Source organism: Desmodus rotundus, chromosome 13 (genome assembly GCF_022682495.2).
Source record: "Desmodus rotundus isolate HL8 chromosome 13, HLdesRot8A.1, whole genome shotgun sequence".
NCBI classification, from domain to species: domain Eukaryota; kingdom Metazoa; phylum Chordata; class Mammalia; order Chiroptera; family Phyllostomidae; genus Desmodus; species Desmodus rotundus.
The window spans coordinates 86522180-86541501 of record NC_071399.1 but is presented as its reverse complement, the minus strand read 5'-3'; the positions used below and the strand labels follow the sequence as shown (position 1 = coordinate 86541501).

At 46.0% G+C, this 19322-nt stretch overlaps 2 protein-coding genes across 2 annotated transcripts in view; both read left to right on the top strand.

The window, feature by feature from the left end:
- ABCC4 (ATP binding cassette subfamily C member 4 (PEL blood group)) overlaps window positions 1–19322 on the top strand; it is a 215936-nt gene that overhangs the window by 136979 nt on the left and 59635 nt on the right. The window lies entirely within an intron of this gene.
- Window positions 10756–12605, top strand: DPEP2NB (DPEP2 neighbor). The gene is given in 4 exon segments (XM_053916686.1): window positions 10756–10935; window positions 10938–10976; window positions 12095–12223; window positions 12226–12605. Coding segments are annotated over 4 exon segments (573 nt in total). The 5' UTR covers window positions 10756–10910.

The window sequence follows — 19322 nt, the reverse complement described above, 5'->3', positions numbered from 1 at the left end:
CTCAGAGAGGCCAGTGTTTGCAGTGACTGGGGGACTGCTTCAGACATGGCGGTCAGGGCACAGGCGACATTTGAGTCTAAGAGAGAGGAAGGAAACAGCCGTGCAAAAGAGATCTGGGGGCAGGTGGGCAGCGGGGAGCATGCTGAGGAGTAGGAACAGGTGCAGGGGCTGGAGAGGGGAACAAAGTGTCATGTTCCCAGGGACAAAAGAAGCCAAGCGGAGAGGAAGAAGAAGGGGCTCAGGACACAGACAGAACTGGACCCCATAACTACCCAGACCGAGGTTAATGGGTTTGGACTCTAGTCTGCATACGATGGGCAAACACTGTGATCTTTTAAACAGGAAAAACATCATGTTCATGTTTTAGGAAAAAATGTGTAATATTTAGTTGATACTTCTCATGGGATTGTTTATAAAGAATTTTTAAATTCCTACATCAGCAGTATATGCATAATTTCTTGAAGGCAAGACTCTGGGACTATTTCCTGTAGTGTCCCCTCCTCACCCACAGCACAGCTTTGCAAACTGAGGCAGATCAGCACTCAGCTGTTCAGTCATTTGAGGCCATGCAGACTGTTCTGACATAGACGGGCAAATGGTTCTCTGCAGACTGTTCATATACAGACGGGGAAGTGGTTCTCTGCAGACTGTTCAGACACAGTCGAGGAAGTGGTTCTCTGCAGACTGTTCAGACACAGGCGGGGAAGTGGTTCTCTGCAGGCTGTTCAGACACAGTCGAGGAAGTGGTTCTCTGCAGACTGTTCAGACACAGGTGGGGAAGTGGTTCTCTGCAGGCTGTTCAGACACATTCAAGGAAGTGGTTCTCTGCAGGCTGTTCAAACACAGGCGGGGAAGTGGCTCTCTGCAGGCTGTTCAGACACAGGCAGGGAAGTGGTTCTCTGCAGACTGTTCAGACACAGGCGGGGAAGTGGTTCTCTGCAGGCTGTTCAGACACAGGTGGGGAAGTGGTTCTCTGCAGGCTGTTCAGACACATTCAAGGAAGTGGTTCTCTGCAGGCTGTTCAAACACAGGCGGGGAAGTGGCTCTCTGCAGGCTGTTCAGACACAGGCAGGGAAGTGGTTCTCTGCAGACTGTTCAGACACAGGCGGGGAAGTGGTTCTCTGCAGGCTGTTCAGACACAGGCGGGGAAGTGGTTCTCTGCAGACTGTTCAGACACAGTCGAGGAAGTGGTTTTCTGCAGACTGTTCAGACACAGGCAGGGAAGTGGTTCTCCACAGTCAGGCGTGGGCGTCTGAGCCTCCCTTTTCGGGGCAGCGGCTCCCAAACACCTGGCTGTACCTGGCTGAGGTAATACGAAAATAAGGATGATGTAGGATTTTTTTTCCTCAAAGCTGCATTTACTCAACTCTTCTCTTTAGATATTTTGACTTTCAAAATACAGTGGAGTTGCTCTGATCTAGGAATTCTAAAGTCAGCACGTAAAGTCTTACAGCCCAAATTGCCCTTCCATAACAGGAACCCTGCTTAGCCTTTAGTGAGGACTCCTTGGGTGTCAAGCCCCATTTTTTCCCTAAAGATTTTATTTATTTATTTATTTATTTATTTATTTATTTATTTATTTATTTATGTTTTAGAGAGAGGGGAAGAGAGAGAGAAGGAGGGGGAGAGAAACATTGATGTGTGATAGATACATCAGTTGGTTGCCTCTCACACACCCCTATCTGGTGACCTGGCCTGGAACCCAGGCATGTGTCCTGACTGGAATCGAACCAGTGACCTTTTGGATTGTGGGCGGGCATTCAACCCACTGAGCCACACCAGCCAAGGCTCAAGCCTCATTTTTAAAGTCCTTTATTCGTATAATATATTTCATGTTCCTGGCAACCCCAGGAGGTCCGTAGTTACTGTGCTGGCTTTACAGATGTGGGAAATGAGGCCCAGAGAAGTGACATAATTTTTCCAGGATCACACAGCTAGTGAGTGATAAACGGGAGACTTCTTTTTTTACATTTCTGTGTTTTACTCATTATGCACACTAGGGAGAAGCAAGCTGCTTTTTCCCCTGGATTTTGATCACATAATGAGAGTATTCTCTTGGGGGAGGTCCCAGACAGAACCTCTGAGAATAAATTATCGGTCGTCCGGGATCTACGCCTCTTCCGCAGCAGCAGTTGTAGGAATGCTCAGATGGTGTGACCCCTTGGTGCCTGAGAGAAACGATCTGTTTGAAGTTGTGGTACCAGCCTTTTCTTTTTTCTGGTTGTAGAATTCATTGTGTGCAGACCTACTTTCACTTCTCCAAAAGTGCTTTTGGAAATTTTTGCTCGTTGCTGAAATTTAGTCTCAGAACTACTCTTTTCAAGAACTTTCTTCCTTGGCTTTGTGATAAGCCTGGTCTCAAACCCTAGTACCAGAGGAACTGTGACTGACTTTTGGGCAAGAGCATCAAAATGCTCAGGAAGTAGCAGACTGTGTTTACAAGTAATTCGATGCGCATTTGTGTGGGGCATGATGTGTGCGGCTCTGTTGGGATGCGGTGTGAACAAGGAGGGGGAGCTGACTGCGATGAAAGCAGATGGGCATTTTCTGAGGTTTTGTTTAAAAATGGTGGCATAACTTCCCATTAAGACTTTGAGTAATAGGTGATTGATTCTACATTGTACTAATACTAGTAATTGGAAATGCACTTTTTATCGAAAATGGCATAACTGTGCTAAAGTTAAAAGTTAAATTGTTCTACGCTAGAAGAAATAAGGTACAAATTGCATATAATAAATCTATCATTTTTTATGGAAAAAATGTAACTTTGGGTTTTTTTTTTAAAGATTTTATTTACTTATTTTTAGAGAGAGGGGAAGAGAAGAAGAAAGAGAGGGAGAGAAACATTGATGTGTGGTTGCCTGTCACGTGCCCCCTACTGGGGACATGGCCTGCAACCCAGCCATGTGCTTTAGACTGGGAATTGAACCAGTGACCCTCTGGTTCACAGGCCTGTGCTCAATCCACTGAGCTACACCAGCCAGGGTGTCTTATGTTTAATTAAAAGGAATGGCCAAGTAGCAGTTTAAAATTTGAACACTCTGAAAAACTATGAAGGAAGAATCTAAAGCCCCAAGTCCAAGATTTCATATTGTAGGCAATACCATTCTCTTCTGTGGAGTGAGAATAGTAGTTCTGATATACTCGTCTTTGAACAGAGTTTGTCGGTAGAGTGTTATATGTTGTGTGCGTGCACGTGTGTAGACAGAAACACGTAACCTCAAGGAGCCAATTGCATTGTTGCGGTAACCCTCTCAGATCAAGCAGCTTTGTGCGCATCTTAAACTGTAAAGCACGTGGCGGGAACATATGGGTCATGCAGGGCTCTCGGTGAGTCAGGGTCTACATTTTACATGGTCTTGAAAACTTCTCTGAGGAATTTATAGTTGAACCTACAGACAGTTGGGCCCCGTCCAAGGTCTTTGAGTGGGTAAGTGGCTGCTCACTGTGTCGTTTTAAGGGAAAATAAGAATGTGCATTCACGTCCGTCTTTTTGGAAGATGTTCCCTGTTGGTGGACTTCACTGAAAACCGGCAAGGCCAGTAGTCTGGTGGGTGTTGCACACACGTGGTGCTCCTGAACGGCGCTCGTAGCTGCTTCGGGAAAGGACCTTGGTGCGTTTAGATTTATCTCCTGTTTGTGGTCACCTGGGAAGGCCTTTGTGTGAGAAGAGTTCCTCCTCTCCCCTTACCGGGTCCAGTCAGCATCTGCACCAGCCCCTCAGGACTGGGCGGCAGGCCACCTCGTTCCTTGTTGGGCGTCACTGTGGCTTCGCTGGGCTGACTCTGCCAGGGGAGCACTAGGGGCCCCCAGGTTTCCTGGAAGCCTGACCATGTTTGATAACCTGAGTCATTCTATGGTGCTTTCTGTTTTCAGGAGAAATTGTGGAACAAGCTGGTGAGACCAGTGATGTCCTCATACCAGACCTCTGTGGCCCCTAAAGATCACAGTGTGAGTTGACATCCCAGGGATGCTAGATTTATTATCCCGGAAGATTTTAAAGGACATTGTCCCATGTAGACTCACTGAATCAAAATCAGTTGTTTTCAAACCAGACCACTAAGCACTAAATATTTCTCATTTCCATACACTTTCTGAAACGTGCATGGTCCCAGGTAACACTGAATAAGGAGCCTTAATTATCCAGCATCCTTGCCATTAAAATCTTCACTTCCAAGAAGTCTTCCTACTAGCAAAACAAGTGAAAAGGAAGGGTAGAATGTGGAAGTTGGATTTAGGCATTAAAAAAATGTTTTTTATTTAAAATTGGGGACTGCGCTGAGCATGTGGACCTGCACACAGCTGCCCTCAGCAAAATGCTGTGGTTTATTGAGGAAAACTGAATTGCAAAACCTTTCCTCCCCCACACACCCTCATCCCCCCCCCCCCAAAAAAAATCAACAGCTTGACTGAGCTTAAATAACTGACTTTTCATATTCTTTCTCGGAGCACAAAGGGCTAATCCTGAGGCCACTTGAGCCACCAATGCAGGCAGTGATGGGGACCACCACGGGACGTGTCATTCCCTCCTCACCACACACAAAACACATGGACTGTGGCTTTATGAAGTGAAAATGCCTGAGAAAAAGAAAATGGGAAGGAGGTGTCCTCGCTTATTTCTTTCCAGAGGGAGAGCGCCAAAGAAAAAGCTGCCGCATCTGGGTACTGAGAACAAAGCAGGCCTAAGACTTGGGGTATAATAGGTTGGGTCACTTGCTTTCACAGGAGCAAAGAAGTGGAACTGCCTTTACTTGTCTCAGTACCACTGACCCTTGCATTTCATTGTGTGGAGATGTCAGAGAAAGTGTGTGGAAAGCATTCCAGCCTCTCTCACCAAACAATGACTTTGTCATTTTGAGATTTCTATGGTGTGTTGACCCCTTCCCCCCACTCCCTCCCGCAAATCCCCCTGGGACAAAAGAGATTGTTAGCTGGGCTGCCTTGCCCTCAGTTTGAAAGATCTGTTTTACTGACTCCTTCAAAGTAAACTCATCCATTTTAACTGAATCACAGTGTTTTCACGCTTTTAAAAATCAACAAAAGCGTTTTAGTCAGAGCATTTGCAAGGACGGAATATTCCGTGAAAATGCCAGTCCCGGAGATAATGATTCATGCAAACCACCAAGTTCAAAGTGGGTCTCCTTGTTACTCCAAAACGAGAATTGATGACATGGGTTACTGGGAATATTTACAAGCACTTGACCCTCAGGTTTCTGAGATCAGGGTGATATGATGCAGACATCCTCCGTCCTACAATTCCTCTGCCTTTTTATTTTTTAATGACAGACGGGGGCTGGTCGCGTTTTCCCAGTGCGTACTCAGACCGCAGCACCGTCCACATCAGCGTGGTGACAGTTAACCACCGGGGACCCTCCCCGGCTGGCAACCAGGGCTGCAATTTGTCAGTCTCAGCATGTGTGCGCCAATGATAATGTCTGTAGTTCCACACCGGAGGCTAATTAAGACCTACAAGGAAAAAAATAATAAGGATCTCATTTTTATCGAGCTCGGTGGTGGTGCGCAGAGTATAGACCTTTACATTGCGGCATTCTTGGATGACGTCCACTGCAAAACAGAAGTGGCCGCTCGCGGGGCTCTGTCTCCTTGCCCCCGTGCATCTTTAGGAAGGAGGAAATGGCCCACTGTTGCTAGGGAGAAGAAAGTGGCTAACTAGAGGGCAGGCAAAAGTAGGTTTACAGTTGTGAGCGTGCAAAACATGGGAGTTGGTTCTTATATTATTATTATTACTTATTGATTATTGTGCCGTCTTCCATACAAACAAACCGTAGATCTGGTTTTGCCCCACCCTGCATTTACTTGCTTTGAGGACCTTGAAGTCTCCGATATGCTATTTGCAATTACATTTGTTCAATTCTATTTATACTGTGGGTTTTCTTGATAAGAGGAACCAGAAAGGGGTGGTCTGGAAGAACCTGGCGTCAGTTGAGTAAAGTCTCGTGCTTGAGCTGTTTTATGTATGGCTGCATTTCTTAAGTCTGCTGGGAACGTGGTTAGTTATCACCTCTGCTTTCTTGATGTCTCCTGCGTGTGAGTTTTGTGACCGATTTGGTTCTTGCAGCCTTTCTCTGGGTTGTTTGCTTTTGTGTTCTCTGGTTACCATCTGCGTTGAGACTCACAGTCCATAGCACAGCTCTGGCATCATAGCGAGGGCCAGCACCCTAGGGGAGGTGTGTCAGACGTGACTCTGGAGCCATGTTTTGTTGGAGGCACACACAGGCTGGTTACTGCAGCCCCCACTCTTCCCTACCCCCAGTGCACCCAAGCAAACCACCCTGTGCCATTGCGACTGTGTATTTTACACATTTCCAGCAACTGCTGGAGCGTGACCTAAGGAACAGGAAAAGTGTCTTTAATTTGTTAACCTATTGGTATTTTCACTGAGGTATAGTTTACATACAGTAAAATAAACTTCTTTTAGTTTGATGCGTTTCGATAATTGTGTACATCCGAGTGACCAGTGACCACCCCACAAACCAAGAGGTAGAGCGTTTCCACGTCTGTCTCGTGCCTCCGCAGTCAATTTCCACACCTCTCCCAGACTTCTGCCAACATAGGTGAGTTTTCCTGTTCTTGATACTTAAATGTAAATGGAATCAACACGGCATGTTTTCCTGTGGCCGCCTTCTGTGGATCAACGTGTGTTTCGAGAGCCATCCCCATTGTTGTGTAACGTCGCAGCGGTTTTTCTTTCTTCTGAGCAGCGACGTCTGTTGTATGAAGATGCTACCATTTATTGATCTGTTCTGTGGTTGATGGGCATTTGGGATGTTGACACGTCAACACTTTTTAGCAGTAAACCCTGCTGCACAAGTGTTTATGTGGACATAGGTTTTCCATTCTTGTTGGATCACGTACTCAGATGTGGAATTGCTGGGTCCTAAGGTAAGTGTATGTTAACTTAAAAAAAAAAACAAAAAACTTTCCAGATAGTTGCCCCATTTTGCACAGCTGCCAGCAATACGTGAGAGTTCTGGTTGCTCCGTGTGTTTGGAACATTTGGTAGTATCTTTTTTTTATTTTAGCCTTTCTCGTGGGTACGACTAGTCTCTTTGTGGTTTTAATTTGCATTTTCTTGATGATTAATGATACATCTTTTTCTTGTGTGTTGATTGGGTTGCTGATTTTTTTTAACTTAAATTCTTTATACTGTCACTGTATAGGAAACTATATCCTCATTCGAGGGTATGTTTATTGATTTTAGAGAGGCAGGAAGGGGGAGAGAGAGAGAGAAACATCAGTGTGAGAGAGGAACATTGATTAGTTGCCTCCAGTATGTGCCCCAACCAGGGCTTGAACTCGCAGTCTAGGTATGTGTCCTGACTGGGGATCGAACCCACAACCTTTTGGTGCATGGGAAGACAATCCAACAAACTGAGATGCCTGGCTGGGCTGTATATATATTTAAAAATATTTATACATATGTGTTTAATACTAGTCCTTTGTAAATATATTCTTCCCGTCTGTGGCTTGCCCCTTTATATTCTTAAAAAATTTTTTTTTCATTGAGGTATGATTGACATACAACATTATGTTAGTTTTAGGTGTACCACATAATGATTTAATATTTGTGTACATTGCAAAATGATCACTACAATGTAGCTAACATCTGTCACTTGTGATGAGTACTATTAAGATCTACTCTCTTAGCAACTTCCAGATATGCGACAGAGTACTATTAACTCTAGGCATCATGCAGTATATTGTGTCCCCATGACTTACTTATTTTATAACTGGATGAGAGTTTGATCCCTTTTGCCCATTTCTCTCAGCCCATACGCCCTGCCTCTGGGAAGGGGTATGTTTTCTGTCTGTTCAGGGGGTATGTTCCCACCAGTCTGTTCTCTGTATGCATGATCTCGGTTTCTTCGCGGTGCTGTTTTAGAGTTCCACATGTAAGTAGGGCCATACAGTACTTGTCTTTCTCTCATTGACTTAGTATAATGCCCTTGAGGTCTGCCCATGGTGTCACAAATGGCAACATTTCATTCTTTTTTTATGGCTGAATAGTATTCCATTGTGTACACATACCACATTTTCTTTATCCATTTACCCGCTGATGGGGAGATAGGTTGCTTACGTGTCTTGGTTATTGTTAATAATGCCACATTGAACAGGGAGGTGCATATATCTTTTCGAGGTAGTGATTTGCTTTCTTTGAATACGTAACCTGGACGTGGAATTGCTGGGTCATACCGTCGTTCTATTATTTTTTTGAGGAACCTCGACACTCTTTCCACCAACAGTGGGCAGGGATTCTTTTTCCTTCACATCCTTGCCAACTACTTGTTATTCCTTGTGTTTTGTTTTTGTTTTTGTTTCTTATAATAGGTGTGAGGTGATATCTAACAGTCTAAGAGGTGAGGTTATACCCCACTGGACTGAGAAAACTCATGCTCCGAAGTACACGGAGGACAAAGGCTCTTTCACCTGATGCCTTAGTTTGTAAGCATTTAGACTTTGTTGCCGGCCCCCAAAACATCTTTTAAGCCCCCATGAGAAGGGAACAGACATGTGACTAGCAGCAGAGAGAAACTTTCTGCACCAACAATGCCCATGGAACGCTTGCACGCGCTTGATGCAATCTCTTTGGGAAGTCCTGGCACAAGAATGAAAGGTGGACCGACACAGAAGTATTGCTGCGTGTGCACTTTCAGTCTCTGCCTTTTCCCCATCTCTTGGTGTCCCAGAAAGAGGAGAAAGGAGTACAGTGTTTTGCCAAAGTGGCAAAATAAGCATATAGCAGCACCCTCTCACTGCCTCTTAGGTTCCAGGCTCTGCAGCATTATGTCAGCCTTGCCTACAGTAATGACTAGTTCAGAGTCAATGTAGTGCTCCCCAAAGCAACTTAAAATCCTTGCACACTGAAAAGGATAAGGTTGTAGAAAACAGCAATGGGCTCAGGGCAACTTTTGCCGGAAGGGAATATTCTACTAACTGTACAGTCAGGCTCTTTTCTGTGTGAGGAGACGGAGGCTCCGTGGGATAAAGGAACTTGCTCACAATCTCACAAGGAGGTCAGAATCTGGCCTGTGTGTATCCAGGGTTGTGTTCCTCGTCACCATGCTAGGCTGTGGCAAACGTGATTTGTGCAGAGAGTAACTATACCCCTCTGTTTTCCTTGAATAGTCCTCGTTCACATCTACGCCTGGAGCAGTTTTTAATAGTAGCCCTTTGACTCTCAAAAGCCACTTGCTTGAGATGGTAACTGGGCCCCTCTGCATGGACTGCTGTGTGGGAATGACCCAGAATGCCCATTAAAAGTGCAGATGCCAGAGCCCCACACCAGATCTGGGTGCTTTCTGAGGGTTGGCCGAAGGCTTCACTTTCAGGGATTTTTACATTGTTTTGTGTATCCCCAGGTGCATCTCAAGCCCTCCTGGATTGATCAATCCTTTGGCTACGCTATTCTGCCTTCTGCAGAGGCCCCACCAGGTTCTGAGGCAGTATCAGCGCCCCCACCAGATCAGACAGATGCTCCCTGATCAGTCATCTCTCTGGGGTTTCTGAGAACCTGAGTGGTCTTGTGCTGGCCCACCTGCCAGGACAGACCTTCCCTAGAGCCTCCCCTTCACATTTTACGCCCAGCACGCCCAAAGATGTTCATCTCCAATTAGTCCTGCCTTTGTCCAAACGCACACCGTGCTCACTCAAGCAGTTCGGGAGTGAAAGAAGGAACGGTGGTTCTCAACCAGGGTTCCCCACCGTCTAAAATGGCAGCCGAGGCCATCTACCTCCTGGACACGTTCATTCCCTCTGCAACAGCCCCAGCAAACAAGTGTCCCCTCTTTGCTTATTACAGGTCAGCCACAGGGCTCGCCCTCCTGAGGAAGGTCACCTGTCATTGCTAGGAAGGTTTGGGCCACACTGTTTTCGTGCCCCAAACGTGATTTCTTTCCATGGGCCTCATCATGCTAAGGGCAGAGTTGCACCAAATCGTCTCTTAATAACACCCCCCCACAGTATTGCCCACACTTTTCACCCGGGCTGCTGCTGTGCCCACATCTTCTCCATCTATGGTGGCGCCCCTGTCCTTGTTTTCTTTTGGGAGGGGAAGAGGAGTGTGTGGATTGGGTTGACATTTTGTATTATGTCATTCTGTCATGAATGTGTTTTCAGTTTCGTATTAAAGTGGGCCCATCGTCCCCACTCTGTGAAGTCGTTTAGGACCTCACTTGACCTTGGAGTAACTAACATCTTTCCCAGCGTCACTGTGAGATGTGGTGAGCTTGTCCTTACATTCCTATCAGCTATAAGTCCAGAGCCCCAACAGGAAGGCCCGCCACTGAGCAGAATGCCTCTCCACCACCCGGGTAACCTTGGGGCGGTCGCCGCAACTCTTGTTGTTCGGTCCTCAGTTCTATTTGAGACAGTTCAAGGTCGAGAAGAGCTTGTCTTTGCTTTTACTCTTCCCAACTGCAATATCTTCCCTCTGCTCCCCATGGGCCCAACTCTCACTTGTCCTTGAGGCCCACCGCCAAAGAGATTCCCCAGTCCACGCAAATCTTTGCCTCTCCAGCTGTTGGAGTCTTAGGGGCAGTGCCGTACACCTAGCCTAGGTTAATCTTGCTTCTCACGCTACTCTCAGAATGTGGGATTCTCTTGCCTTCCTGTGGTCCCTAGGGCTGTGCCAGGCCACAGCTGTGCTCCAGAGGGAGTGGCTACTTGACTAGGGCATGGGTGGGGAGGGCATAGGCAGGGTGCCTTTGGGCCTCCAGCCTGCTTGCCACAAAATCTCAAGAGCCTGAAGTCACCGATTCCTTATGCCACCTCACTGGGTGGTGATGACTTCATGGTTTCCATGGCAGGGTTAACTAGGGAAGCGTGGTGTCCCAGGGGGAACCTTCCCTACAGTTCTCTACCAGGCACCAAAATGTTTGGTTGCCCAAGAGATGATTGATGGGATCTTGTACACCACTGTAACTTGTCCTCTGTCCCCTGGGAGTGCAGCACAGCAGGTAGGCCCAGGCTGGGCACCTGTGCAGGAGGCATTGGTGTGCGCACAGCCTCACCTGGCTGCCGCACGGCCCTCTTCAGCTTGTTTATCGTGCCTGAGAACTACTCTGGCTATACTTAATGCCTGGAGCCCCCTCAGAGACCCAAGGTGCTCCTGCTCACTGGTAGGGACAAGTACAATGCCATGGCTCTACAAGTGTCCGGAAAGGCTCTCATCTTTATTAGTGTAACACTCCCCTTGGGCTACACGGTAACTTTCATTCTGACCCTGTATTGATTGGCCTCTTAGCCAGAGCCAAGTGCCTTTTGTTGGCAAATGATAAAGGGAGAAGTTGACGAACAGTTGAGCATTGCTCATGGACCTCTCTCTCAAAGCCAGTCAGTCACCTAGATGTCATGTAGACATCCGCCGGGTTCCCTTGGACACATCCAAGACTCAGCTGCTGAGTGCCCAGGGAGGGGGGTGGCTCAATCCATGGGAAGAACAGAAGAACCAAGGGGAGCGATGCAGTGATTCTGAGACTGGAGGGCTGAGGAAGTGGTATCCCAGGAAGTTGGGTTGGTGGAAGCCTAGACTTGGTACCCAGAACCCAGCTCTGATCCCCCTGGTCACTCTGCCTCACTGTTTGGCCTTTTTTCTAATCTAGGTAAAAGTACCAGAGGGCTTAGAGGTCAGTGTGGTTGGAAAAAAGCAGTATGATTGGGACCTGAGAGGAGGTGCCAATGTGGGAGAGGCTAAGAAACAATTTATGTTAGATTGTTTTCCAAAACTTGGAAGGCATTTCCTTAAAGCCCCAGGAGGGACGGTCTATAAGAAGCCTTTTCTCTGTGGTGGGAGAGATGGAGGGGATACCAACCGCAATTATTGTCGGGTTCTGCTTTCTCTGGAAGTGGGGGGAGACTTTCAGGGGCCCCGCTGCTGTCTGAGGCCCCACAGAATGGATTTGGTGGCCCACACCCCTCTCTAGGGGACTCTCAGATGGGACCGTGGGCCGAGGCTGTGTTTTGGGTGTGAAGCAGATTAGATGGCTTCGGCAAGAATCTGGGAGAGACACGAGAGTGGGGACGTCCTGGCAGGACAGTGTTCAGCACAAGTGATCAGTTCTGATTTTCTTCCCAGCAGTACTGGCTCCCACCTTCCCTCCTACACCTGGTCACTCCCATGTCCCCTACTGAGGGAGTGGAGAAACCCAGGCGGGCTGGCATGGGGAGACATACTGCCCGGTGGGTGGCTACCAGACCTGTGGGGATATCCTTTGGCCGCCCCAGCAAAGGTGGAAGTAGACAAGCCAGTCCTCAAACTAGCACTCAAGAGACAAAGAGCTGTGAAAGAGTCTGCCAAAGGCCTCGGCTGCCGCAGCCCCAAAATTCAGCGAATGGAGCATGACGGTAAAAGGCTGACTCCTCAGAAGCTTGCCCTAGCAAAGGAGGAAGCAGAAAAGCCAGTCCCCAGACGAGCACTCAGGAGAAGCTTCCCCGTGAAAGAATCGGACAAAGACAGGACTGGTCCAGCCCCAGAAGTTGGCGCCGCAAGCACGATGGCCAGAGGTGGACCCCACAGAAGCTCTCTGAGTAAAACTCAGACAGACTTTGGACTGCCTATAAGACAGACAGCTGATGCTTCTTCCTAATGTGAGCTCTGCTGCCCACCACTGGCAGTTACAGCCTGAACCATTCTGTCCCAGTCTTCCTCAGCCAGGAGCCTCCCTCCATACTAAGCAGCCGTGGGCAAGGAGCCTCAGAAACTGAGGTTTGAAATGAAAGGCCACTCTCAACCTCCCAGGGCTGAAGCTGGCCAGGCAGAAAGCCAGTGTTCCTCTGCTCTGTCCTCTAGAGCCCCTTCTTGGGCAGGAGAAAGATAAGCCTGCACTCTGGGAGGCAAGTAGAATCCAGGAGCTAAGAGAGGGGACAGAGGGGCTTCAGCAGGGACCCCCCCCAGGCTATCAGAGGGGCTCCTGCCCCGAGTCACTGCCAGCGGCACCCACACAAACTGGGAGGGTCTGGGCTTCTTGAAACAGAGAGAAGCAGGTGCACCAACGCAGGGTGCCCCCCACCCAGGGTCTCGAGCTTGGGGAGTCCTGCTTCCTGGAAAGTGTCAGAGCAACCCCCAGTCCCCACGGCTCACCTGCTTTCTGATTCCCAGCCTGTCTATCCTCACTGGGGTCCCTGACTATCGATAATTTTCTGGAAAAGCCAGTGTTGGACTTGAAATCCAGTTGTCCAATGGGAAGCCCCAAACCTCCCTAGGAAGTACATTTCCATGTCGGGTACCTGGTCCTGGAAGACCCTCTGTCTCCCCGAAGGACCTTTGGGTGCAGCTTCTGTGTGGCTTCTGCAATGACACCTGTGCAAACTGGGGCAGGACTCAGGCTGAAACCAATGAGTACTTCCCTGTGAGAGGTGTGTGCGTGTGTGTAGAGGCAGAACTGAGAAAATGCTGTTTTCTTCCATGACTCCACCTCTCCATCGACTTACTCGAGTATTTAGTTGAGCACCTGAGCTTGTTGCTTGAGATATTTTGGTGGCTGAGGAGATTGAAGCTCCTCCCCTCAGAGTATCCACAAGCAGAAGAATGAGACAAAACAGTCAATGACAACATTTCAAATAATGATAGTTGCTGTAAAGAAAAGTAACACAGGATAAGGGGCTGAGGTGATGTGGCGGTGCTAGGTGACCTCAGGTGACCAGGTCAGGCTTCTCTGAGGAGGGGTGTTTTCAGTGGGGACATGAGTGATGGGTCGCCCGGGTGAGGAGCTGGAGGACGAGGTGACAAATGCAAAGACCCCCAGGCATGAAGGAGGCCTGTTCTAGGATCCGCAGAAGGCCAGGGTGGAGGGGAGGAAAGAGAAAAGAATGAAGAGGTTCTGGGAGTGGCTGTGTGTGAGCCAGACTCTCGTGGCCTTGTCACCCGTGGTGAGGGGTGTGGCTCTTGGCTTAAGAAGGATGAGAAATCACAGGTGGACGTGGAGCAGGGGAGTGGAGGATCTGATGAGGAGAGTGGAGAGACCGCTCTGCTCCGACTGCTGGGTGTATCGGCACTGAAGTGCTGGCTGTTAGCTGCGGAATGTCTTGGCAGTTAGGGGGCAGTTGGTCCTGGGGAGTGGGGGAGGGGGTAGCAGATGAGAAAGAGCTCCGCCTTTGGGCCTGCGTCCCAGGCCCACCAGCCTCAGCAGCTCAGAGCAGAAAGGGGGCGCCCTCAGGCTAAAGTCACCCACCCTGTGGGCAGCACAGTTGTCCTCAGGAGCCACAGCAACAAGACCATTGCTCCCCTCACCAAACACAGACCCTCAAGGCCAGGGAGGGCCCTGATCACATAAGTTGTTTCCCTAACCTGGGTTAGAGGAGGAGGGCACACACCCTGGGGATCCCCCAGAGCTCCCACTGGGAGTCTCCGTTAACCCACAAAAGACAGCGAATGCCTCTTCCTGCAGTGACATGCCCTCCCTGACTGCCCACCCCTGGAGATTGGAAACTTAGTGTCTGTCTCTGATACTCGCTGTCACTGAGGCAGACTTGTGGCTACTGGCAGAGTCAGATGGGCTGGCAATTCCCAAACACGAGGCAAACAGACGCAGACTCACCGGGACCTTAGGAGAAGCAGAGATTTCCCGTACCCACACCAGTCCCAATGAATACATTTTTAGGGTGGGGTCTGAGCATGTGCACTTTTAAAAGCTCCCCATAGCTACCAGTTTATAGGGAATACAAGAGGCAGAGGAACATAGGAAATGACACCATGGGATGCAGTCAGCAAATTACAAAACAACACTAAAGGACAATGGGTGGCTTTCCCCCCCACCCCCCACAAATAATTGCAAGGAAGAACTTTTGGTCAAGATGGCAGAGTAGGTAAATGCTGTGCTCACCTCCCCCCAGTACTACATGAAAATTACAGTTAAACTATAGAAGAGCCCCCTTGAGATAGCCTGAAGACTAGCTAAACAGGAGTCTTGTGTAATGAAAGATGTTCAGAACAAGCCACACTGATACTGGTAGGAGGGTGGGAGATGCAGAAGTTAAGAAATAGGGATAAGTTACCGATTCGTCTTAGCAAGCTACATTAACCTTTTTTCCTGGAAAGCACTGACTGGGACATGATGTAGGATCTTTTTTTTACGTATCGCTCTGTTATATCTAATATTTGGTCAAGACTTTTTGTATCTCTTTTTCATGAGGGATATTGGCACACAATTCGCTTTCCTGGAAATATTTAGTCAGCTTTTGCTATCAGAGTTACACTGGCTTTCTGAAAAGACTTGGGGAGTGTTTCCTCCTCTCGGATCAGTGTTCAGTATCAGCATGGCCAGGCAGCATTTACTCCATCAGAAAGTAATCTGGGTGTTGCTCTGTAGGTATTTTGTAGATGTGATAAAAGTCCCTAATCAGTTAACGATCTGGGTGGGCCTGATGTAGTCAGTTGAAAAGGCCCTTAGAGGTAAGGCTTCCCTGAAGACAAAGAAATCGTGCTGGTGAATAACAGTGTCAGCTCCTACCGTAGAGCTGCAGCCCACAAACCCCTTCTAGTAGCCTGCCCTGTAGATTTTGGGCTTGCCTAGCCCAATTCAACTGTGAAGTACTACCCTTTTTTATTGTTAGATTCGGTTTATTGTTATTCTTTAGTGTTCCTGAGACAGGTCTGTAATTTTACTTTCTTTTGATGTCTTTGGTTTTTATATCATGAAAATGCTGGGGTCAGTCTCTCTGGAAGAATTTGTTAAGCACTTTTTATGTACAATCTACTTGTGAAGCCATCTTGGTCCCTAAAGTCTTTTTCTGTGAGAAAATGTTAAATTATGGATTTGGGTTCTTACATGGCTAGGGGATGATCCCTATGTTTTCCTTTTCTTTTGCTATGGTTTGTATGTAGTCATTCAAGAAATCTGACTTCACATGAAAATATTTTAACGCATTAGCCCAATATTTTTATTACATGCTCTTTTTAAGGCATGTGGTGTCTCTTGTTTGCTTCTTTTTTAGTTGAGGGTAATGGTAATTTTTTCCTCCTCTTTTCTCAATAAATCTCGGTAGGAGTTTATTCATTGATGTTTTCAGAAAAGCAAGCTTTAGGGTTTGTTGATTTTTCTCCTTGGAACTTAGCCTTCTGTTTTATTAATGTCTACTTTTATCTGGTTTCCATTCTGCTACATACTTTAGCTTAATATACCGTTCTTTCTCTATCTTAAGATAGACCCTTGACTCTTAAAGCCTCTTAATAAGACTTTTTAAAAGAGCAGTTTTAGGTTAACAGCAAAATTAAGGAGGATACAAAGACTTCCCATGTATTATGAAGCCTTTCTTTAAAAACAAAACCAAAATTTTTTAGAGCTATAAATTTACCTCTAAACACAACTTTAGTTGCAGCCCTCAGATTTTAATATTAGTAGAATTCATTTTCTTTGCTGTCAGAACACTTTTGAAATGTATTTTAATTTCTTTGAACCAGGTGTTATTTAGACGTGAAGTGTACTACTGAATTTCTAAACGTTTAGTGACTTTGTAGTTACCTAGTTTTGTTACTGCTATCTTGTTAAATCCACTGAGGTCAGAGTATATTGTGCACAATCTGTCCTTTGAAGTTTGTTGATATTTGTAGCAGAGCCCATGCAGCTGAACAGAACGTGTTGTTACTCCCTGCTGTATAGTATAGGTTTTAATTAGGTCAAGGTGTTAATCATGTTTTCAAAGCTTTTGTATATCTAGTGCTATTCTCTGTCTGTTTCGTCAGTTATTGAGATAAATGCGTTAAATTCCCTTTTGTCTATTTCTTCTGAGTTCTGTACGGTTTTGCTTCATATATTTTGTCACTATGTTATTAGCCTTATATAAATTTAGGTTTTTTAAAATACCTTCTACATAAATTGACCCTTTGTTTTTATGAAATGTTTTTCTTTATTTCTATGAATGCTTCCTAACTTAAAGCTTCTGTATTTATGGTGGTATAGGTAGACAGACACCCCAAAGCTTCCTTTCGGTTAGTGTTTTCACAGGGTACACTTTTCCAGCCCTTGAGTTCCACCTTTATGTGCCCTTATTTTAAGAGGTGCCTTTAAAACTAGCATGTGGAGGGGCTCCAGCCCTGAATTTTATCATAAGCTCTAACACTGAGAAAGGATAGAAAAGGAGCTATCGATCCATGAGATGGGCGGATCACAAAGGAAGGAAGGAGTGCAGTTCATTGCTCTAGTGTTATGTTTTGTCTTGGTCAGGAAATTGTAAGCCGTACTCCACCATTTCACTCTTCCATGGCCTTAGCGAGGACTCGGGATCAAGAACTCACTGAAAGATACACAAGTCCCAGAGCTGGTGTGGGAGTGAAAAGATCCTGGGCCAAATGAAAGGAATGATGAGCGTGTATTCCAAGGAAAAGGACAAGTTTAGAAAGCTTAATCTTAGAGTCTGTACAGATCTCTTCATAGAGATAAAACACACCCATGTCTCAGTAAAGTTGTGATTTAATAGAGTTAACTGGGTTGGATAAGGTCAGAAGAAATAGGTGGTCAATTCTTAGAACCAGAATTGGCCTCTGAACTCCCTAAGGTACAGGTGGCAAACACAAGGCCCGCCGGCCGAATCTGGCCCCCCACCTTGTTTTATCCAGCCTGGCACCTTGTTTCTACCTGGTGGCAGTGCCGAGCTCCTTGCCTCTGGTTAAGGAGTAGCTACATTTATACAGTCCTAAAATTACATTCGGCCCTTTGAAGGCAACCGTGATGCTGATGTGGCCCCCGGTGACAATGGATTTGACACCCCTGCCCTAAGGCATGCGAAGTGCCCATCAACATGGAGTTTATACCTACAGCTTTAATCTAACCCGAGGTTGGCATCAAGGTTTAGGAGGTAACATTTAAGAGTCTTCCGTATTTTCCCCTTTGCTTCTATTTCTCCTGTAATTGAAGGGTAGTGAGTACTATTTGATAGGAATTACATTTTATTTCTTAGTACTTTTAGGATTTTGTATAGTCTGTACAAAATTTCTGCCTCCGCAAGACTCTTGTACTAGCCAGCGGCACAGTCTATGTGATAATCGTTTTATTGAAAGGTTATTTTTTATCTTATATGGTTCCAGAATAAATAGATAGAAGAATCTCTCCTACACCCACATCAGTAAACAGCTTACTGATCAAAAAGCCTAGGCATCATTTTTTTTCCCCCTCTATAAATCAGAGGAAAATCCTGACATGTTTTCCTGCCAAGAAGTGAATCTTGCTTTGTTTACTGCACTTAAGTCCTATCTTTTCCAGAATCAATGATAGTTCAAGGCCATCTGGATGATTTGGATGTATCACAACTTGGAACAGAATTCTTTTGAGTGTGACTGACAGCAGATTTAAAGGCTTTGAAATCCCTTTGAGATGTTAGCAATCTTAATGATCCTGATTTCATGTTTTAAAATTGGAAACAAATAATAAAAGTGCTGTCTACTGATTAAGTGGCCTTATGATTAAATACATATTTTACTCTGTGCCTAATATAAGTATGCAGGCGAGGAAGAGTTCAAATAATAACAGAGTGAGCCAAAAGTATGGATGACATATTTATTTGCATAGAATAAGAAGAATACATTTTCACTGCTGTTTATAGAAAACATGTTCTTTGGCACAAGCTTCACAAAGACTAGCAGGAACAGAATCCCATGGAATTAAGTTGAAAGTAAATCGTGGGTAGATACCTAGGAATTCTTACAGGACTGTAAGCAGTTTGGCAGTTAAATGCCAAACAGGCAAACAGGTCCTTGTATTTAAAATTGTACTTGTGAAAGGAATATGTTAAAATCTGTAATACTAGAATGCAATGTTTATTCTAGAGGCAGAGACTTCCTAGGGAAGTTTTAATGTTTTTTCTGCCATCCAAATATAGATATTGAGCTTGTAAAATACTCAGACTCGTTTTGAGTCCTTGGGTTTATGTATTTATTAAAATTAAATTTGGATCTTTTTTTTTTCCCCACCACCTTTAAGTCATTTTGCTTTCTGGGCCTAGAACTCATGTTTCTTATGAAACTGCTTGTGTTTTTTAACTTAAACAATACTTCTTAAATCAACACCTGTTAGTGTGATCTATTAGCAAGCATTTTAAGGATCTTTTACTGGTCAGTTCTGCTGTATGAACTGAGCAGGCTATTTATTATTTCCTAATTAGCTGGGAGTCCAGGACTGGTTACCACATGGGAGAGACCAGGTACAACTGTGCAAGAAACTCAACAAAACTAGAAAATGCAGAAGAAAGGGAAAATAATATAAAATAGGAACAGACTTAGATCTTAATTTTTTTCAAATACGAATCATATATGTATATGGAATCTAATAATCCCATGTTAAAGAACAGGCTTGGGGTCAAACATGACTGAA